At 35.0% G+C, this 23,201-nt stretch overlaps 1 protein-coding gene across 1 annotated transcript; it reads left to right on the plus strand.

The window, feature by feature from the left end:
- LOC18594355 (probable leucine-rich repeat receptor-like serine/threonine-protein kinase At3g14840) lies at positions 7,135-22,670 on the plus strand. Its single transcript, XM_018124828.1, has 24 exons — positions 7,135-7,435; positions 7,558-7,735; positions 8,733-8,804; positions 8,924-8,992; positions 9,103-9,174; positions 9,289-9,360; positions 14,684-14,755; positions 14,875-14,949; positions 15,052-15,120; positions 15,220-15,291; positions 15,388-15,459; positions 15,961-16,032; positions 16,469-16,534; positions 17,928-17,987; positions 18,081-18,116; positions 18,222-18,262; positions 19,009-19,379; positions 19,579-19,777; positions 20,060-20,221; positions 20,397-20,515; positions 20,632-20,842; positions 21,013-21,250; positions 21,627-21,777; positions 22,075-22,670. The coding sequence occupies exons 1-24, from the start codon at positions 7,321-7,323 to the stop codon at positions 22,471-22,473; spliced, it is 3,063 nt and encodes a 1,020-aa protein (XP_017980317.1). The 5' UTR covers positions 7,135-7,320; the 3' UTR covers positions 22,474-22,670.

Raw genomic sequence — 23,201 nt, forward strand, 5'->3', positions numbered from 1 at the left:
TACAATCTACAGTTTCTGATGAGATATTTGCTAGAATAATGCATTTAGATAACCCAAAGGAAGTCTAGGACCATTTAAAAGAGGAATTCCATGGCAGTGATAGAACTAGAAAATTTAGGCTTTAAATCTATCTAGGCAGTTTGAAATGTTGTCAATGGAAGATAATGAAACTATCAAGGAGTTGTTTGGTAAGATGATGGGAATAGTGAATCAGCTTAGGTTGCTTGGGAAGGAAATGGATGAGGAAAGTTTAGTCAGTAAGCTGCTAGTAAGACTACCCGACAGATATGAGTGAAAAATTTCCTCTTTAGAGGACTCTAAAGATATTAGTCAAATGACATTGAAGGAACTGGTTAATGCACTAGAAGGTTTAGAGAAAAAAAAGAGCCTTTAAACATAAAGGGCTCGCTAAGAATGCCTTAGTTGTCAAAACAAGGAATGGGAAGCCTAGTAGTAGTATCTCTAAGAGGAATAAAGCTTGCAGGAAAGAAAAAGGGAAAAAGGTTGATGAAAAGAGACATGGGGATCATAAGAAAATCTTTCCACCATGTTCTCATTGCAAAAAAACAAATCATATAGAAAAGTTTTGTTGGTTTAGACTTAATGTCAAGTGCAGAAAGTGCCATCAGCAAGGACATGTGGAAAAGGTCTGCAAGAACAAAGGTAAAAAAATTCTGATGAGAAAGTTGCTGTAGTTGAAGAACTTCAAGTTGAAGATGAGGTTCTGTTTATGGCAAAAAATGTAAATAGTGAAGAAGAAAAGAATACCCGGTTGCTAGATAGTGGTTGTTCAAACCATATAACAAGATGTTGGGATAACTTCATTGTTCTGGATTCCAATTTTAGAACAAAAATAGAGGTTGGAAATGGAGACTTTCTTCTGATCTTTGGTGTGGGAACTATTGGTGTTCAGACCCCCACAGGTAAAAGATTGATTTATCATGTTTACTGTGCTCTTAATGTTGGTTAGAATCTATTGAGTGTAGGACAATTGATTGATGACAACTATATGCTTGTCTTCAAAGATAGGGCCTGCATTGTTAGTGATCTTGTTGGTATTGAATTGTTCACAGTAATTATGAGAAACAGATATTTCCCTCTAAATTGGATGAAGCTTAAGCAGAATGTTTATAAAGCAATTATAGTTGATACTGACCTGTGGCGTAGGAGGTATGGTCCTGTTAATAATGCTTACTTGAAGCAAATGGTAGTGCATAACCTTGTTGTAAGACTTCCTAGAATTGGTGAACTTGACAGAATCTATAGTACTTGTCAATTTGGAAAACAAAAGAGAGCTACATTTCCTAAAACTAGAACTTGGAAAGCAACACAAAAGTTGGAGCTAGTGCATACAGATATAGGATATCCAATGAAGACCGAATCTTTAAATGGAAGTAGATTTTATTTGTTGTTCATTGATGATGTCACAAGGTTCAACTGGATTTATTTCCTGAAAATAAAATCTGAGGCTTCAAGTATTTGTACTAAGTTCAGTGCTTTAGTGGAAAATCAAGCAAGCAAGATAATTAAGAATATTAGAACTGACAATGGTACTGAATTCACTACAGTAGAATTTGAGCTATATCTCAGTCAATTTGGCATAGTACATCAGCTCACAGTGATTTATAGTCCTTAACAAAATGAAACCTCTGAGAGGAAAAATAGGACAATTATGGAAATGGCTCGATGTTTGTTGTTTGAAATGAGCCTACCAAAGTACCTATGGGCAAAAGTAACTAATACTGCAAACTACATACTTAACATTGTTCAGACCAAAGCTCTTCCAAATTAAGACTCCATATGAAGCTTGGTTCAAATGAAGCCCTCTGTTACTCAAAAATTCCTGATGCAAAGAGAAGCAAGCTAGATGAAAAGTCACTTGTAGTAGATCATCTTAGCTACAGTGAAATCTCTAAAGGGTACGGAGTTTTTGATGTGAAGACCTGGAAAGTTTTAGTTAGTAGAGATGTTAGATTTGATGAAACAATAAAGTGGAATTGGGAAACACTGAAGGTTGAAAGTAGTAAGGTCAATGACATTGTTGCTGAGGTTGTGGATGACTGTGAAATGGAAAATGCTGATGATAAGAACATTGACAAGGTTCTAGTTTGAGGAACAAGGTCACTTCAGGATGTGTACAGTAGATGTCATGTAGCTATTACTGAACCAAACAGTTACTAGGAAGCCACTAGAGATAAGAACTAGAAACAAGCTATGGAAGCTGAAATGATGAGGATCAAGAAAAATAACATTTGGATATTGGTTGATAGACCAGAAAACCAGGTCATTGGTGTTAAATGGGTATACAGAACTAAGATAAATGCAGATGGTACCATTAACAAGCATAAAGCTTGGTTAATGGTCAAAGGTTTCTCACTAGTATATGGTGTGGATTTCTTTGAAACCTTTGCACCAGTAGCCAGACATGACACTATTAGGCTACTGGTTGCACTAGCTGCAAATGAAGATTAGTCAATTGACATCGAACATAAAGTCAGCATTCCTAAATGGAACTATTGATGAAGATATCTTTGTTGGGCAGCCTGAAGGCTATATTGAATCAAGAATGGAGGACAAAGTTTGTAAATTGGTTAAAGCTCTATATGGACTCAAACAAGCACCAAGGGCATCATATGAGAGAATGGATACTTACCTGCAAGGCTTAGGATTCAATAGAAGTAACAATAAGCATACACTGTATGTGAAGAGTTCAGACAAAGGTATTCAGCTTATTATTTCTCTTTATGTTGATGGCATGCTTATTACTAGTCCAAGTGGCAAAGTTGTGGATGAATGCAAGGCAAAGATGCAAACTGAGTTTGAGATGAGTGATTTGGGGAAGATGTCATACTTTCTTGGTATGATAGTTGATCAAGGTCTTGATTATACTCTATTACGTCAGAAAAAATATGCCTATGATTTGTTGAATAAATGTAGAATGGAGAGCTGTAAGTCAGTTGCAACACCTTCGGCCTTTGGTACCAAGCTATGCAGGGATAATGGTAGTGCTAAAATAAATGAAACTTATTATAGAAGGTTAATAAGGAGTTTACTGTATCTTTCTTCAACCAGGCCAGATATTATGTACTTTACAAGCTTGGTCTCTAGGTTCATGCACAGGCCATCTAAAATTCATTTGTGTGCTGCCAAAAGAGTGCTTAGATATGTCAAAGGAACTGTAAGTTTTGGACTGAAGTTCTATAAAAATGGAAAACAAAAGCTCCTAAGCTACTGTGATAGTGATTGGGGTGGTAGTTTGGAGGATTTAAAAAGCACTGGTGGGTACTGCTTCTCATTTGGAAGTGTTGTTTTTGCTTGGAACTCCAAGAAGCAAGATATAGTGGCACAATCATCTGCTGAGGCAGAGTATGTTGAAACTGCATCAGCTGCAAATCGACCAATTTGGTTAAGGAAGATTTTACAAGATTTAAAGTTTAGCTGTGAAGAACCAACCACAGTATGGATCGATAACAAGTTTGCAATTTCAGTAGCCAAAAATCCAGTGGATCATGGTAGGACTAAGCGCATAAGGATCAAATTTCATGCTCTAAGAGAGGTTGTGAAAAAAAGGTGAAGTGGAGCTGAATTACTGCTTTTCAAAGGAACAACTTGCAGACATCTTCTTCACTAAAGGATTGAGCACTGAACAATTTGAGTTTTTGAGGGATAAATTAGGAGTTCACTCATCTGGAATCAAGGAGGTGTGTGGAGAACTTCAGTGATTGTAGATGAAGAAGAAGAAGATCGAAAGCATCAGTCAACAACCTATTGAAGGAAGTTAGAATGAACAAACGGTGTCGTTTCTTCTTTTATTAGTAAATAAGTTAAACGTCAAGAGTCCTTGTCGTTTTTTATGTTTTCTTTTATGGCTTAAACGCCTTTACCTTGTGTCGTTTTATTAAGTCACTTTACCTTTGTTTTAGCCATTACAGCAAACCGTTGTAAGGCACAGAATTTCAAGTTTTGAAATTCTGTGCTCAACTCAGTTCAACTAATTTTTCTTTTTTCAATACTCGTTTCGCAAAGCTGATATGCACGGCATTAGTTGTTACTATCATATATATACAAAATGAAAAGGAATGATGTGTATTCCTCTCCAAATTGTTCTCATTTTTCTAGTTCTTCTTTCTGGTTTTTTCTCTCTGTTTTTACTTCTTATTCTATATTCTCTACACCACTTTACTCGAATGCTATTGTGGATTCATTTGGTTTTCTTTCAATAACAGTTCTTAACACTAGGGGAATATTCTCTGCATCAGTAAAACATCGAAAATACTTGTTCTTAACAGGAGTTACTTTTTGGTATCAAAACCTCAACCTAGTAGCAAGGCAAGAAAACTAGCCTGTTACACAAAAAAAAAAAAAACAATTAAAGAGGAAAGCTTCAGCAAGCTAGTTGAAGAGACAGTCCACAAGGAGAGGAAGTTCTTCTTCTTCGAGTCCTCAACCTCTTTGATCTGTAAAGAGGGGTTATAGCTAGAAGTTCACAACATAAATGCAGCTAAGACTGTCGATGTGAAGGGTTTACCTTGGTTTGGGGTATACAGGGCATAAAAGTTCCTTCCATGTCAAAATATACCAGATGAGAGAAAAGTACATAATCAATTTATTCTTCATAATGAGTAGGGATGGAAAGACATTCGATTCATAACTGTATAGGAAGACTCATGGAATCATCATAATATAACTTGGAATTGATTTAGAGAAAAACTACCTATATTTTTGGTTTGTAAGGGAAGAATCTTTTCATGACAATGACAATGACAAAGACAAAGGAGAGCAACATCTTTAAACAATGGTTCAAAATATTAACTTCATTGATGACTACTTATAAAACTTACAACAACAGTCAAAAAGGTCAAATACTAGTAGTCATAAATTTGGAACATAACAAGCTCAGGACGATACTAGTACTAGTACTTAATTTCATGTATGATATTATATTGTGAAGCTTATGCAGTTATAATGGTCATGCTTATAAAATTCATGGATAATTAATGAACAACTTTTGAATATGCATATTGACCCTTCAGTTATACACCACTAAAAATTAAGACTTCATTGACGAAAATTTTCTGCGCTTCTTGATTTTCTTGTAATCTTGTGCATAGGATTTTCTTATGATTTGTGTCACTTCTTGATTCATACATGACACACCCTATATTACCCTCACCTTCTCATTCTTCTACATGTACTACTACGTTTCCTACAACATTCCTTTTTCAAAAGGCTTCACAATCTCCAAACTAGGCAATATTGACACCTAATTGATGATCAATCAGCAATGCACCATACAACTTGTTTACAACCCTTCTTGCCTCGATGATGAATTCATACCTAAAAATACTATTCAAATATCTTCTTCAACCATCTCTAGTGGATCATATCAGGACTGTATTCACTAAAATAAATGCTCTGTTGCCGCTAAAATCTGATCTAATCGCTCAGATTACAGTGGGTTGACTACCTAATACCCGATACTAAAAGACAAAAATCCAATTTACAAGAAAAACATGTTGAAATCTGGTGCTTTATTTTGCAGCAACAAAGGTGATGAATCTGGACGAGTTCAAATAGAAGAAGACTTTAGCTATTGTTTTATTTCTTTACCTATGTCATTTGGTGTCTTTAGCTTGTTTAATTTTTACTTTGTTTTTGTTTACCGACTATGGTTATTTACTTTTCCCACATGCTAGAATTTAGGTCTTAGTTCATTATATTTCTTCCAAAACTACATCATATGAGTGGTTGAGAAATGACTAGTGGCAGGAAATATCTCACCATGCCCATAGCATCTAGAAAGTTGGAATGCCAGGTGGTTGCTTAAACCAGCTGGTTCTTTTTTATTTCTTCTTCTCTTTCTTCCATCGTGTGTATAAAGTTGGTTACGGAGTATATGAATGTGGCTGTGCACACCGTTTTGTGCTGACCCAAAAATTTTCTCTTTCCTCTCATTCGATTATTCTCTCTGGTTCTCTTTCATCCTTGTTCTTCCTATTTTCAGTTTTTATCAAATTTTCAAAAGAACATACCATTAGAAGACAAAGGTTTTTTTTTTTCTAGATTTAAAGCAACACAAAGAAAAATGGAATTAATTGCTATATGTTCAATAAGATACGTAACGGAAGGAAAGAAAAAAAAAAGCATAATCATATCCAAATATAAAAAAACATTTAAAAAAATTAGATATTATTAGGTACGTACTCGAATCAACACTTATCAAATAACATAATAAAATAATATTATAAAATTATAATTCATACATATATATACATATATATAAAATTAATATACGTAGAATATATATATATATATATAACGTTTACTAGTGTGCTTATATGCTTATAACTTGTCTAATTAAGTATAAATTATTGACTTATAAAATTAAAGTCCGTAGATTGGGGATGTCAAATTTAAAACAGGGAGGTTAATTAACTTCTTTGCGGATTCTTTGACAAAGATGGAAATTGACCGGTCCATCATATTTAATGCTCGTTTGGGGATGGATTTCAAGCTTTTTGCTATTTACTGCCTTACGAGAGGAGCTGCTGCCTTCACACTCATAGATGACCGGTTTATCCTCTTGTGATTATTGCCCATGGTTTCATGACTCTGTCGGGTGCTTTCCACGACTTGTTGAAATTAATGTCTCCATGGATGCCCATGACTCTGACTCTGTTGGGTGCTTTCCGCCACTTGTTGAAATGTCTCCATGGAGATCATCATCTGATCGATCGAAGAACGCTTCATTCACTTCTATTTCTTTGTCTTGGACTGTCATCACATGTGTATCTTCTACTTCAGGCCCCTGAGATTGTTTTTGAGAGGGATAACACTACTTTGTTCCTTTGTATGGGGTTCCTTTACATGTATATCCTTGAGATTATTTTTGAAAGGATGATTTGTTGTTCCCTATTTCTTTTTTAATACTTTTTATGTAAATTCATTTTTACAAGTTTCTTTGAATGACAAGCACAAATCATCAAAGCAAGGAAGCTGGACTTCTGTTTCCATCGTCGTCCATAAGTGGGACCTTTCATTAATTTCACGTGCAGGATTTTTATGCAACTTGCCTCCATATAATAATATATTTTTGTTTACAAGTCGTACGAACATCTAATAACAGTACATTTATTGGCTTCGCTTAACTCAAAATTCTTCAATGCCTCTCTCGTTTCTCTCTGTAAGGCGGCACATAATGTTCTTCCTCTTGCTTTGTTTCATTTCAGAGAAACTTCCAACTTTCATATTCAAATATCTTTATTAAAAACCATTCTTTCCGGCCATTTTTTTTTTCCATTCAAATCAAGCAAGAAGCTAATGTATTCCTCTTCAACATCCAAGATGTTCTTTCCTCGACTTGTTTTCACTTCAACATTCATTGTCTGTTGCCTTACAACTTTCACATTCGGAGCTACGCTTGCAAAGGATGAAGGTAATCAACAATCTAAAGAGAACTTTGGCTTAATTCTTTTTGTAATTTTCACCCAATGTTCTTTCACTTTGTTTGAACTTTTTTGTTATTGAATACTACTTAAAAATGTTATATATGTATAGTGGAAGCCTTGAAAAGCATAAATGAGACGCTAGGAAAGAGAAATTGGGATTTTGGCATTGATCCATGTAGTCGACCCAGCAGCTGGGAAGAGGTAGTACCACCCAAATCTTATTATGCTAATAATGTCACCTGTGATTGCACTTTCTCCGGTAACACCATTTGCCATATTATCAGCATGTAAGCATCTCTCTCTCTCTCTCTCTTAAAATGAATTCTTTGTCACCGGAGTTTATCTTTTAAACTCTAAACTAAATCTGTTCATGGATTATCCATATATTTGAAGCATTAATCATTAGTTATTAATTTAAAATGTAATCGAACAAAATCGAATTTTTTTCTTTTATAAGTTAGCAGAAAGATGCTGATGCAAGTAATTACCATGCATAAATGAAACATACCTTATTATTGACTTAAACAAAATTAATTACAAGTTACTTAGAACCTCAAAGAAAGAATTACTATAGGTTAACGGTTCAAACAATCAACAAGGGCAATAGTCTTCAAATAAATAGTGGAAAGTTGGAAAAAGTAAGATTAGTATCGTAGGAAAAAGTCTCAACATAAACCAAAGAAAAGGTCTAAGAAGCTTGTCGGCAACGATGCGTCAACCGGTTAACTTGCTATTATAGAATTTAGTAATAGCAACCAACCAGCTGTGGAGTGTTGACTGATGATAGATAGGCAATGGAACATTGAATCGGAAAGTGGGACCGACTTTTTGTTGGCGGGCTACCCAGAAGTTGTATTTTCATGATAGTGAAAGAACAAAGGGTCATCTACAGTCGAATATAGAAGGCTGATTGGCCCTCTCTCTCTCTCTCGCATCTAAAACTTGGATAAGTCTTTTTCTTTCAATTATTAATGAGATGAGACGTAACAGTATGTGGAGAAAATAATATAATAATTTATGTAATTTTCTTATTGATAAGGACAGAATAATTTGACAGTTAGGATTAACAAAACGAAAGCACATCTAACATATGTTTTTGTTGAATAAGCTATTATAATGTAAAGGTTATTCACATAAAATAATAGTACTAATGGTTTTAATAATAAAGAATTCTTTATTTATTTTCAACTATTTGGAAATTAATGTTGATATGTTAACTACTAACTAGTACTAATATATAATTTTAAGCATCATTAACCCTGACCCTGGTTTCTGTTGAAACAGAGAGCTCAAGGGACAAAATCTTACTGGTACTCTTCCACCAGAATTAGTCAGGTTCCCTTACCTCAAAAAGATGTAAGTACCTTAACTTTCAAACTTCTTTCATGATAGCTTAGCACATTATCTTACTTCAATTCAATAGATAGTAAAATTTATTTCCTTCATGACTGACTTTGTTGTAACTCTTCTTACAGTGATCTCACTCGCAACTATCTTAGTGGCACCATTCCTCCAGAATGGGGTTCTATGCAACTGACTGATATGTATGCTTTCTTTTAACATATATATATATATATCAATCAAGTATATGTTTTGGTAGATGTAACTAATGTATCTTATTATGCTCACAAGAAAAAAATTGATGTTATTGCAGTTCCCTTCTTGGAAATCGTTTAACAGGTTCAATCCCAAAAGAGCTGGCAAACTTAAGCAATCTTACCAGCTTGTGAGTTGGTTTGTAGCAAGTTCTAGTATATTTCTCATTTCATTATGACAATTTATAATATGTTTGTTATGAATGTCTAATGAATCTACTTTATTTTATTGAAAAAATGTGTAGAGTCCTTGAGCACAATAACTTTGCGGGGAGTTTGCCTCCTGCACTATGGAATCTACACAACATTGAAAGGATGTGAGAGTCTCTTCCTTTTTAAATCCTAGCAGAATTTCGTTCTTGTATATGTAGTATGATTTTTTTTTAAATCGTTTTCTTCATCAACTTGGTCACTATTCAATCTGATCTCTTCAACCATTACCTTTTTAAAACCTTGAGGGCATGGTACTTGATTCATTGGACAAGAGTCTTAGATACATGTATGTGCCCAATATAAGTACATTCTTACACTTGGACGGTTAGTGTTGTTTTTTTAAGTAAAGATAGGATCAACACAGCATATCAGTAAACAAGTTGCTAAGCTTGAGGAACAAGGTAAGCAAAAATATTTGTTCTAAACAATAGACAATTGTTGGTTTTGATATGCATTGACTTAGAAAATATACATTGCAAAGACTTAACAAGCACGCTTTGAAAAGAAGCTAGGCACAAGATTACACGCTAATCATCACATAAGTCATTCACTAGGTGCATAGCTATCATAATTTGACGGTAAGCTAGCTGTCCTAATACAAAAATAGTCACACATAGTCCTAAGGTTAATATAGCATGAACTGATATGGTTTTCAATGCAAGTCCTATTCCAACACTCCTCTTTAGGACTTGCTTTGCAAACCCCTAGCATCAATCTATGGTCTTCAAACCTCTACATTGACAATGGTTTAGTGAAAATATTAGCCACTTGATCTTTAAAACTGCAATAGCTGTACTTAACTTCACCATTGCTTTCTATTTCATGTATAGCATGGAGCCTGACTTTAATGTGTTTTGTTTTACCATGGTTAATAGGATTCTTAGCAATAGAAGTGGCACTATTGTTATCCAAAAATAACTCAACGCTCCTTTCTGTTCAAGCTTCAAATCTTGAAGTAATTTTCTGATCTATATTGGTTGATTAGTGGTAGCTACAACAGCGATATACTCTGCTTCAGTTGTTAATTGAGCTACAACATCTCGCTTCCTAGAATTCCAACTGAAAGCAGCATTCCCAATGAAAAAAACATAGCCTAAAGTGCTTTTACAATCTGTAGAGTCCCTTGCATAATCACTATCACTGAAACCACATAGTTGAACTTTAGAAATTCTTTTGTAACTCAAACCAAAGTCTAAGGTGCCTTTCAAGTACCTTAAAACTCTTTTGGTAGCTTTGAAATGTTGAATTGAAGGAGTTTGCATGAATCTTGAAAGGTAACTTACTGAGAACATAATGTCTGGTCGAGTGCCATATACGTACAATAAACTCCCTATCAGGCTCTTATATAATATAGGCTTAGTAAACTTAGGAAGATCACCAACATCAACTTTGGTATTCACAACCATAGGACAACCAATAGGTTTGCAACTCAACATATTAAACTTCTTAAGAATATAAAAAATGTAGTTTTTCTGGGAAAGAAAAATACCTTGTGAAATCTAATCAACTTGGTATTTAAGGTAAAACTTCATTTTTCCCGATCATTCCTTTCAAATTCATATTTCATTGCATTCTTGAACTACATGATGAACTTTCTTTTAGAACCCGTAATAAACAGGTCATTTACATATAATGATACTATCAATTTCACTATTTCATTAGCTTGTAACACATACAAGGGAGGTTCATTCATGCTTCTAGAGAACTTTTTTGAGGTTAGGTAGGTTTCAATTTTACTATACCAAGCTCTAGGGGCCTGCTTGAGCCCAGAGCTTTATGCAGTTTGTACACAAGGTTGACCTTGCCCTTGACTTTTAGTCCTTCAGGTATTTCAATATCTTCAGTTAAGTCTTTATTCAAGAATGCTATCTTGATAGATGATGGACATCTCAACCAAGGCTTCTTGCAATTGAATTGAGCAACCTGATTGATTATCTCAAATCTGGCAACAAGTGCAAAGGTTTCAGCATAGTCAATACTTGGCATTTGAGCATACCCCTTCACAACCAATCTAGCCTTGTGTTTATTGACTGAACCATTTGCATTATACTTGGTTCTAAAAATCCACTTAGTTCCAATGAGATTCATGGAGTCTATCCTTTCCACTAAGGACCAAGTTTTGTTTTTATTGATCATTTTCAGCTCTTCCTGCATTGCAGCTTGCCAATGAGCTTGATCTTTGGCTGCATAATAATATGTAGGATCTAAGATAGCCATATTGCATCTATCATGGATGTTTTCCAAACTCCTGGAACCTCTGACCACAAATTCAATGTCATCAGGATCACAATCAGGTTCATAAATGACTTCTAACAATGACCTTGAACCAAGTATTCTGTCATCAGATGTCTCAACCAGGTTAGACTCCTAATTCTACCTTTCATTTTCATCAAATATGACATCTCTTACAACTTTAACCTTCTTTAAATTTATATTGAAGACCCTATAGCCCTTGGCTTGCAAACTGTATGGCCTAAGAATACTCCAAGCTCTGCTTTAGGATCCAATTTAGTTCTTTTTCCCTCTGGTACATGAATGTAGCAAATGCTACCAAATATTCTAAGATGTTCCATTGCTGGCTTGACATGGTGTTGAGCTTAATAAGGTGTCACTTTGTTCAATGCCCATGTTGGAAGTATGTTTTGCAAATAAATGGCAATGCTGGTAGCTTCGGCCTAAAAAACTTGGGCATTGATTTTTCAAATAGCAAGCACCTAGTCATAGTCAATACTGTCCTATTCTTTCTTTCACAAACCCCACTTTGTTGAGGTGGATAGGGAGTAGTGAATTGATATTTAATACCAGCAGTAGATAAAAACCCTTCAAACTCATCTGAAGTGAACTCCCCTCTATGGTCACTTCTCAAACATTTCACCTTTCACCTTGATTAAAGCTCATCAGAAGCTTTGAATTTCTTAAATATGCTGAATACATCAGATTTGTGCTTGAGGAAATGAATCCAAGTAGACCATGAGTAGTTATCAATAAACATTAAGAAATACTTACTAGCATTCAAAGACTCAATGCTCATAAGACCACAAACATTTGAATGTACCAGTTCTAGCTTCTCTGAGGCTCTTTTAGAGCTTGAAGTTGGAAAAGGGAACCTAGTTTGCTTTCCTAACTGACAAGTTTCACAAATATCAGTGTGCACATCAACAAAGGGCATTTTAGTCACAAAATTTCCAAAATTGAGAAACTTCATGGTTAATTGCAATGTCCCAAATGTTTATGCCATAGCTCAAACACATTAGCATTTACCTTTTCAACTACACTAAGGCTTAAGTGCTGCATATCCAAAGGAAAACATTTATTTCTCATCTTCACTATCATTAAAACACTATCAGAAGGCTCAATTATGGTGCATGCTTTGTTCTTGAACAACAAAGTGTAGTCATTATCAATTATTTGACCTATACTCAATCAATTCTAACTAGCTTTAGGTACCAAATAAATATCAGTGACATACCTGGTTCCAATTGGTGTTGTGATAACTACTGTGCCTTTTCCAATAGAATCGAAGTAATCACCATTACGAATTTCGATCTTAGTACGCAAACCTTAATCAATGGAAGAAAGCAAGGATGGATTTGGAGTTATGTGACTTGAATAGCCACTATCTATTAACCAAGTATGATCTGACTTTCTTATTTTGCCATCAGATGCCATGAACAATAACTTTTCAGTAGGTTTAGCTTTTGTTGAGACTTGAGCTTGCTAATTTGGCACATTTCCCTTATTCTTACATACTTTTCCCACATGACCAAGTTTATTGCACTTTTTACATTTAACATTTGCCCTAAGCCAATAGTATTTTTCAGTATGGTTAGTCCTTTTAGAGTAAGAACACATTGCATTTTTGGTTTTGTTCCATTTTGTCTCTGTTTTGAAGTAGAAGCCTTCTCTTTATCTTTCTTTTCACTTAGAGACTTTCTACAGGAGTTATGGAGAACATTTTTCTCTTTAAACTTTGCTTGTAATGTTGTCAATGTGCTCTCTTTAAGTTTGATCTGCCTTCTTGCTTCAGAAGCTTGAAGAGCATTAACTAACTCTTGAAAGGTCATCGTGGTGAGGTCTTTTGATTACTCAAAAGCTGCGATTCTTTACTCAAATCTCTCAAGAATACTAATCACTACCTTTTTCCACAATTCTTGAATCTAACAACTAAGCTCCAAAAGCCTAACTTGATTAACTATCTTTGTGAGCTTATCCACATAATCCTTCATTATCTCATCCTCCTTAATCTTTAGCACTTGAAATTGTCTCATTAGGTTCAAAACTTGCATCTTTCTAGTTTTATCTAACCCTTGGAACTCCTCCTTGACCTTATCCCAAGCTTCCTTAGCTGTTTCACAAGGCATGATTCTTGTGAATATTGCATTAGTCACAATAGTGTGAATATAAGACAGTGCCTTGAATTATGGTGAGATTGGCTCTTAGTGCAGGATGCTCTCTTCCTTATTCAACTACCTCCCAAAGGTCGAAAGCTTCAAGGAAGGCTTTCATTTTAACTGCCCAAATAGCATAGTTGTCACCATTGAAGACTGATGGTGAAATGGATGAAATGTTGCCATTTGAAGCATGTTTTGATGGAGTGTTTTTGATTTTTTTTTTCTTTGTGAAAGTTTTTCAAGTTTGCTACTAGGCTTCTTAGACTATGAAAACTCTGATACCATGTTGCTTTTTTAGTAAAGATAGGATGAACACAGCCTATCAGTGAATAAGCAGTTAAGCTTGAGGAATAGAGTAAGTGAAAATATTTGTTCTAAACAATAGGGTTTTGCTAATTCTGATATACAACTTAGAAAATATACATAGCAAATACTTAACGAGCAAGCTTTGAATGATAGCTAGGCACAAGATTATATGTTAATAATTACATTAGTCATTCACTAGATGCATAACTAACATAATTTAACAGTAAGCTAGCTATCCTGATAAAAAAATAATCACATATAATCCTAAGGATAATAGCATGAACTGATGTGGTTTTCAATGCAAGTTGTATTTCAACAGTTAGACCTCCATATAATGTCCACCGTATATGTATTGACGTAGGTATTTTAAAGAAATAAAGAGTCGCAACAACATAAGCTATTAGCCTTTAGGGGCATGCATCTTCAACCCTGTAATGATTGTTGGCAGTAAGAATACGCTCCTAGTAACAAGCATGATATGAAGCATAAAATCGACTAATTAGACTCTCCCCGCAAACTAAGAAAGAAAAATGACCAAATGTTATGTTGTCTACCAAGGCATTTACAATCTTTGAGGAAATTAAAGGTATATCTCCTGATATCTAATTTGTAATATTTTTCTTCCAAAAAAAAAAACAGAAATTTTGAATCATTTCCATCCATCTTCATATCCTTGAATGATTGTTTTTCGTGCGTTTGATTTAATATCTGCTTTCTCTTGGTTTTCTAGGCTTCTTAATTCCAACAATTTTAGTGGAGAGCTGCCTGCAGAATTTGCTAGGCTGACTACATTGAAGGAGTTGTAAGCTTCTAATTTTCTTCTGTATATGTTATCAGAAATTTCATTTTCATAGTTTTACATACTCAAAATTGATTACAGTCTACTATGCCAGTTATGCTTATTTTTTGTTTTCTCAACAGTCGGATTAGTGACAACAACTTCACAGGAAAGATTCCCGACTTCATATTCCAGAAATGGACAAAACTTGAAGAAATGTGAGAGCTTTAATTATTTTTTGTGATGCATATTTAAGTGTAATTTTTGTCATTAATTAGAAATATTTTTGCTTTATCAATCATTTAAATAAATAATGACAGATACATCGAGGGAAGTGGTTTGAGTGGGCCAATTCCAGACATTGGTGCTTTAGAAAATTTAAAATACATGTAAGAACAGATGTTAAATTTCAAAGATTTCAAGTTATAAACTTGGGACATTATGATTGTATGAACATGTTTGTTGTTTGTTGAATATTGGGTTTGCAGGATAATTAGTGACTTGAATGGAGCTGAGGCAACTTTTCCACAACTTGGTAATTTGCCTAAGTTGGATAGACTGTAAGTAAAACTCTGCAATAAGGCAGAGACTGATTTAAGTTCTGAGATTTTTTTTTTCTCTAACACTAACAATGGATATATCTGATTGTATGATAGGATGTTGAGGAGTTGCAATCTCATTGGAGAGTTACCCGATAATCTTAGTACATTGACAACATTAAAGATTTTGTGAGTAATAAACTTGGTTTCTTCCCTTAAAAGAAGAAAAGCTCTTTCAATTTATGTTTCAGCATATAACTTTCTATTTGAAGAACTGTGATGTTCTTCTATTGGCTAATGTTATGTTATGATGACATAAAAAGGTATAGGCACAAATAATTCATCTTGACTACTCGTTCTGCAACATAATCTTGCTGCTAGTAGAATATGGAAAAAATCCTTTGCTCATGGCTCAAATTTAATTCTTTTGTTACTATATTTAGTTCCTCAAAGCAAATACAGAGCTTTCACCTTGCATATTTGTGTGTGCATTTCAAAGGGCATAAAAAAAGTTCATTTAGTTTTAAGTTTTTACTTGTCTTAGCACTTAATTTACTTGTGAATTTAGATGCATTGTTTTTATTATTTTTTATGCCTTTTTTTTTCCTATCTTGATTATTCAAGAAATTTAATTGATAAAATTTTCTGAGATGATGTAGTTTTAATACCCTTTTATAAATATTCTTGCAGAGATCTCAGCTTTAACAGACTCAGTGGAGAAATTCCAACTAAACTTTCTGCTCTTTCAAATTTGGATCAATTGTAAGGATTTGAGTTTTTAGTGTAAATTTTCTTGTTTTGGTTTTTCTGGCATAATGGATTTAAGGAGATATAAACAGCTGGGTTTTGCAGGAGCTGAGGTTAGAACCCTAGCCCTGCAGGACTTCCACCTCCTAAGAGGGTTGGTGTCTTTACCAAAGGGCAACCACAATTTTTAGTGGTAGAAGACAGAACTTAAACTTATTCAGTGAATATGATTATCTAATCAGCAGCAAGGGTTTCAGTTCATCAATCTAGAAACATGTCGGCCATGCAATAGATATTCTAAAGTTACTTGTTCCTCTGTCAGAGGATTGATAACTGTACTTCCTTCATTATCCTCAGATTTTGTCATCACAACTGATAAATTTTCCTGATAAGTATTTTTAGTTTAGTGCAGAATACCTAATTGCAGTAACTTCATAATTTCTTTTATTAGGTTTTTAAATGGAAACATGTTCACTGGAGAAGTCCCTGGATGGATACTGAACACAAAAGAAGAAATGTAAGATTCTCTTCCATATGTTCTATGACATTTTATGCGCAAGAAGTTTAATATTCTTCAATTAACCAAAAGAAGTTTGATTCTTCGATTTACGAGTGAAACTTGCATAGGTAAGTGATATGGCATAGAGTTTAATTTGTATAATCCTGCTTTAGCTATGGCTGTGGCCTTAAAAAATTGATTGCACAAAGGAAATTTGAATATCAGTTTATTGTATTTGCAACTTAATAAAAGAGAAAAGTCATAGTCAAATCATTTAATCAATAACCATTTAATGAATCTAAATAGAGCCAGGTCCCAAAGGTTAATTCAGGAGTTGTGACAAAGGAATAGGTAAAAAGGTAGATGATAAAGAAAAAAAAAATGAAGTGGTTGTTGTGGGAAACGAAGGAATTGGGGAAAAGACATGTTAGGGATACAGAATTAAGTGGACCAAATAACATGGAGGGATTTAGGATTGTAGTTTGATGCTTGGGTAAGGATGGGGCATGATTTAATCTCAGTGGGGGTTGAGGAGTGGTAAGAGTGAGGTAGGGGATTTGGAGAGGGAGTCTTGGTGGTTTGGAGAAATTTGTTTTGTGATCAAAGTATGGGCTAATTTTATTTTGGGGATTGATGCTTTTGTGTTGGTCCGATTGAGAGGCAAGTTGACTAAAAGATTGTGGTGGTAAATAATGGGACTTATGTTTCAAGTACTGGGGTGAGGGTTCAGTCATATGTTGTGGGTTGTCATGGAGTCTGCAATAGGCTTCTTTGATCGGGTTAGACGGATTAAAGTGGCTGATCTTTGTGCAAATCTGGTCATGGAATGAGGTTGTTCATCTCTGGAATGTCTGCAGTTGTGTCTTGATGATTTCTAGAACCTGTTGATTATGAGGGACGAATTTACAGCTGGTTTCGTGGGGTAGAGTCATGAGTTTGGGGCCATGCCGAGTCTGCAAGGAGATCTGATTTGCTTCACTCTTTAGGTTTTTGAGCGGGGCAGCGAGGTTTGCTTGAGTATTTTTTGAAAGGGCGTATTGTAGTGATAATGGTTCTGAAAATGTATGATTGGTTGAAATTTTGTGAATAGGACTGTTTGAAGGTCAAACGGAATTGCTGAAGTCAGGCCTTCTAGGTTAACTAGTTAGTTCTTTTTAATGTTAGTTGTCTTTATTGATGTGGTCCTGGAAGAGATAGAATGCTGCCAATGGTTTTGTGGTGCAGTGTTATCTTTCGTAAGGATTTAGTTTTTGCCCATACCAGATTCTTCATACCACCAAAAGTCTTTTGCCAAACAGGTTAAAGACTTGCCATGGCATAACTGGTAGTGGATGAATAAATCATTGCTTTTCAAAAAAGCAAAAAAAAAACCATTTAATGAAACTAATAGTTTGAACAATTCTATTTGTAGGGATGTTTCATATAACAACTTCACAAGCACAGGTGCATCAGGCTGTGAACACAATAGCGTGTAAGAATGCTCTCAACTAATTTTGTTTTTTGTGTTTTTCTTTGTGAGTGGATCTTTGGTATATGCTTTTTATAATATGTCTTTTGTCTGTAGGAACTTGTTTGCGAGCATTTCGAGGGTTAACAACTCGTAAGTGTTAAAGACAATATTATAACTTTCATTATCTTTGATAAGACTGTGATTTTGCTGTTATAATGATTGACTTTTCTCCGGGACTAATATTTGTTTTACCAGAGGAATTGTTTCATGTTTGGCAAGCCATAACTGTACTAAAAGTAAGTGGAAATTTTATATGCTTCTTAATAATGTTAGTTTCTACAATGCTTTGCCCTGGAAGCAAAGGGTTTAAAGGGTCTTTACCTCACTCTGGTTACCTTCTAAGTCTATGGTGCAAGTGTCTTAGAATTATTCATAGACCTGGTATGTTTTCTGAGAGGACTTGAAGAAGTTTTAGAAGGAGAAAAACGAAGGGGTTTTTGTAATGTAGCTTCACTAAAAAAGCATCTACTTGCATGCATACTACAGACTTCAGAATATTCTCTCTGTTTTTCTTTCAAAAAATCAAGGATCTAGTTTCTGCAAATGCTCTGACCTAAGTTGCTATACGAACTACTTGACTCATTTGAGATTGAAAATTGGGGGTTGAGATCTACTATCTGAGTAACTTGTGCTTAACTGTCTCCTAAGTCTGTTTAAAGTTGCGTTGCAATCATCAGGGGAGATTTTACAGCTAAGCACTTTGTAGAATGGAAAGAAGAATGAAAAAGATTAAGTTGTTTCCTATGGTCAGGAGACAAAAAAGAAAGAACAACTTAAATCAGTTTCAATGTCCCTAAATTCTGGTGTCCTCTTCCCCTCTCACCATACCTCTGCCTAAAAAAAATTAAAGAAAAGAAGAGGAAGAATAGGATGAGAAAGTCCTAGTAACTTTTCGTCTTTTTTCTTGTTTTCTATGCGGCTGATTCACTCTGTTTGTATTTTCCTCCAATACTTATTGAACTGTTGTTCCTTTATACCTCAGCTTTGCACTTTCTTTATATCAATTGTGGAGGGAGAGAAGAAAATGTTAATGGAACCACCTATGAAGCTGATTATGGTACAGCTGGGCCTTCAACATTTTTCCAAAGTACAAATACTTGGGCATTTAGCAACACCGGTATTTTCTTGGGTGATGATCGTTCAGATGACATCTATGTTTCGGAAAACATGCAACTTCTTATGATTGATGAACTGTACAGAACCGCTCGCCTTTCACCTAGCTCTTTGACTTACTATGCATTCTGTCTGGCAAATCGCACATACAACATAAGCCTCCATTTTGCCGAGATACAGTTCGCTGATGGTCAAAATTTTAGCAGCTTAGGGAGGCGGATATTTGATGTGTACATTCAGGTATTTCAATACTATTCTGTTAAAGATGTTCTGATGTAAGAGGAACTTCAAAACTTCACATTCTGATTGAATTTGAGCCAGTGAAGGAGCTTTGGCCAATCAACTTCAAATTCCTATTATCCATTAAGAACTGAACAAAGTAAGCTTTACAACATGTGCCCTGATGGATAGTTCGGTTATATGGAATGGATAATTGCAGGGAAAGCGCGTGCTGAAGGATTTCAATATTAAGGATGAAGCAGGTGGAGCCGCCAAACCAATTGTAAAAAATTTTACTGCAACTGTGGAAGATGATACTTTGGAGATCCATTTGCGTTGGGCCGGAAAAGGGACAACTTCTATTCCGGTGAGAGGAGTTTATGGTCCTCTTATCTCAGCAATATCCATTTTTGATCCTGGTAGGTTGTCAATTGGAGTATATATTCTTCTTGTCTCTCTTTGTGTCACACTGCCTCATCTTGTTCAAAACCATGCTATTTTGATGGCTTTGTTACAAATGCAATATAGCTAGGAAATTTCATTTTAGATCATGCTACTTGTGTTCCTTAAGATTTTAGGAATCTACATGCTGAAACTTTTTATTATCATGAGGAAATAGAATGTGTTTATTTTTGTTTTATATAATGAATTGTAGTATATTCATCTTCATAAATAACTTTTCTATAATTTTCTTCAACTAGGTTATATACCACCACCACCACCACCAGAAAATGGGGGTAGTAATGGCATCTCTATAGGCATGGTGGTTGGAATCGTGGCTGGAACAGCATTTGCCATCTTCCTGATTGGGGGTATCCTGTGGTGGAATGGCTGTTTAAGACAGAAGAGTACATTGGAACAAGGTATTTAGAGAGAAATCAATATATTCAGTGAACTTGTAGACATAATGTGTTAGTGTAAAATATTACTAGGAAATGACCCATTTCACCATTTTGGGACATTATCAGTGTTCATTACTCCATTCAGACCTGTCTTAAGACACTAGGATGCTTCTCATTTAGCTTAGCACTTCTGCAGATCTTAAAGGACTAGAGTTGCAGACCAATTCTTTTACCTTAAGACAGATTAAAGCTGCCACAAACAACTTTGATGCTGCTAATAAGATTGGAGAAGGTGGTTTCGGTCCTGTTTACAAGGTATCACGTGAAACACATTTTTTCTCCTGATCACTTGCACTTGGACCATTCTTACTGCAGCACTTCCTCCAGGTACTTTTTTGTTGATTGAACCTGGTAATGTTTTTCAAATGCAGGGCATTCTTGCAGATGGCACAGTAATTGCTGTTAAGCAGCTATCCGCTAGATCAAAGCAAGGAAATCGTGAGTTTGTGACTGAGATTGGCATGATTTCAGCTCTGCAACATCCTCATTTGGTGAAGCTGTATGGATGCTGCATTGAAGGAAATCAATTGCTGCTTATATACGAGTACTTGGAAAACAATAGCCTTGCTCGTGCATTGTTTGGTAGATCTCGTCCACATGATTTACTTTTACTCCCTTTGGTATTAATGACATCTATTTCATGCAAGCGTGCACACACACACACCCGTACACGTGTGAATGCTTATTATTAATAATATATGAAGAAAGGAATGATGGTATATCTGAGCTTCTCTTTATTTGTATACTAAAAGGCCCAGAAGAGTTTCAGTTGAAATTAGAGTGGCCGACAAGACGGAAGATCTGCATTGGTATAGCAAGAGGTTTAGCTTATCTCCACGAAGAATCAAGGTTGAAGGTAGTCCATAGAGACATTAAGGCCACCAATGTGTTGCTTGATAAGAATCTAAACCCTAAAATATCTGACTTTGGTTTGGCCAAGCTTGATGAAGAGGAGAATACCCACATAAGCACCCGAGTAGCTGGAACTTAGTAAGCATCTCTGTTCAGACTGGTTGTCAATGTGTTTCTTTTCTTCACTTATATGCTTTTTCTTTTTTCTCATGTGCCAATGAATGATAGAAAATTTCCCATGAGATAAATATGCACAGAGACAGAGATTTGCTTCTCTACATTTTTTTTTTGTTTGAAAGGCTGCTTCTCTACGTTCTCAATTTCACTCTTACAAATGTTTTGACAGTACATAAATTTCTAGGTTAGGAGGTTTCCAATGCAACTTGACACAGTGTGCTTATGATTCCACCAATATAAATGTTATAATGACAGCAGTGCTTGCTGTTTGAAATCTATAAAATGCTTAACACCAAAAAAAAAAAGCTGTATTTAATTAATCTTATTAACTTTGCAGTGGCTATATGGCTCCTGAATATGCAATGCATGGTCGTTTATCTGACAAAGCAGATGTATATAGTTTTGGGATTGTGGCCCTGGAAATTGTTAGTGGCATGTGCAACACTAAAAGCCGATCAAAGGAAGAATCTTTCTATCTCCTTGATTGGGTAACTGCTCTCATTCTTTCTTAATTCTGTTGTTTATACATGTTATGCTGTCTTACCATTTTTTTTTGGAGGAATGTCTTATCAAAATTAAATGAAAGAGGCTGTAGGATTGAGTTATTAAATACAAGATGCTGCATAATCCTTTAATGAGGGAATGCTTACTCTTATAAGATTGCAGCACGGACACATTGATGTTTCATTCCTATTATAGCAATTGGAGCTTAGGCATTTGTCAGTTTTGAGTGTAATATTTTCTGAAATGAATCTTAATGTGGCAATGAAATTTTGTGTATCTAGGCTCATATTTTGAAGGAGAAAGGGAACTTGTTGGATTTAGTCGACCCAAGGATAGGCTCTGAGTGCAACATAGAAGAGGTGATGGCAATGATAAATGTAGCTCTCCTATGCACAAATCCTACTGCTGCAGCTAGGCCTTCCATGTCTTCTGTGGTGAGCATGCTTGAAGGCAGGGCTGCTATTTCTGAGTTTATAGATTCAAGTTTTTCTGCAAAAGAGATGAATGCTGAAGCAATGAAAAAGTTGTACCTGCAACTTGAACAAAATGATGCAGATAATAGCCAGACAAAGAGTATGTTATCAGATGGGCCATGGACTTCCTCTTCTACATCTGCGGCTGATCTCTATCCAGTCAATTTGACTTCTGGTTATTGGCAGAATAGAGATTCGACAAACTAAGAACAGTGACATGATTAGCTGTCAGAACACCTTAACTAGGAAAGGGTTTTTTTTTTTTGAAGGAAAGGTACAATGAACATTTTCCTTGTTTGATGTGATTACTTTTAAGGTGCATTTGCAAAGATTTATTAGTTTGATGTGATAATTGTATTTTTCACAAGAATATAAATGAAACACAATTTTGTTATTTGATTGAATCTGTTTTTCCTTATTAAAATTTATCAAACTCAATTGATAAACATAAAAAATGAAGAATAGAGGAGCAGAAAGCAGAAGTTTTTAATGAAGAAAATTGGAGTGTAAAAATCACTTCTTCATCCTTTTCTTGAGTGTATATATATGAGCATTAACAATTGACTCGAAATACTCAGCATTGAAAAAGGAAACAAGAAACAAGAGAAGAAAACAACTGCACACAGGATACCAGAAATGGATTTCTGTGCCTTACAACAGCCACAGCAATAGTAAAGAAGAAATAACAAGAATACCAGGCAAATAAAAAAATGTGGCTTTCTCAGCCTTACTGACCAAATAAAACGACTCAACAACGCACCGTTTTATCAAAATAAAAGAAATAGTAATAAGAGATAAAACAAGAAGATGACTTTCATTTCATTAACTCTTTAACTGTTGGTTGAAAATAACATCGTGTCTATCTTCTTCCTTTCTTCACCTGGTTGTTGAATTGGTGCCCAGACTCGTCTTCTTATCTTTTACCAGATGAAATT

This window comes from Theobroma cacao, chromosome 7 (assembly GCF_000208745.1).
Source record: "Theobroma cacao cultivar B97-61/B2 chromosome 7, Criollo_cocoa_genome_V2, whole genome shotgun sequence".
NCBI lineage: Eukaryota > Viridiplantae > Streptophyta > Magnoliopsida > Malvales > Malvaceae > Theobroma > Theobroma cacao.

Excerpts from the sequence above, each read along its gene's own strand:
- LOC18594355 (XM_018124828.1), top strand. The coding sequence starts at position 7,321 with ATGTATTCCTCTTCAACATCCAAGATGTTCTTTCCTCGACTTGTTTTC. Across the intron at positions 16,033-16,468 it reads CTTTCAAATTTGGATCAATT|GTTTTTAAATGGAAACATGT; the intron begins GTAAGGATTTGA and ends TTCTTTTATTAG. Across the intron at positions 19,380-19,578 it reads TATTTGATGTGTACATTCAG|GGAAAGCGCGTGCTGAAGGA; the intron begins GTATTTCAATAC and ends GGATAATTGCAG.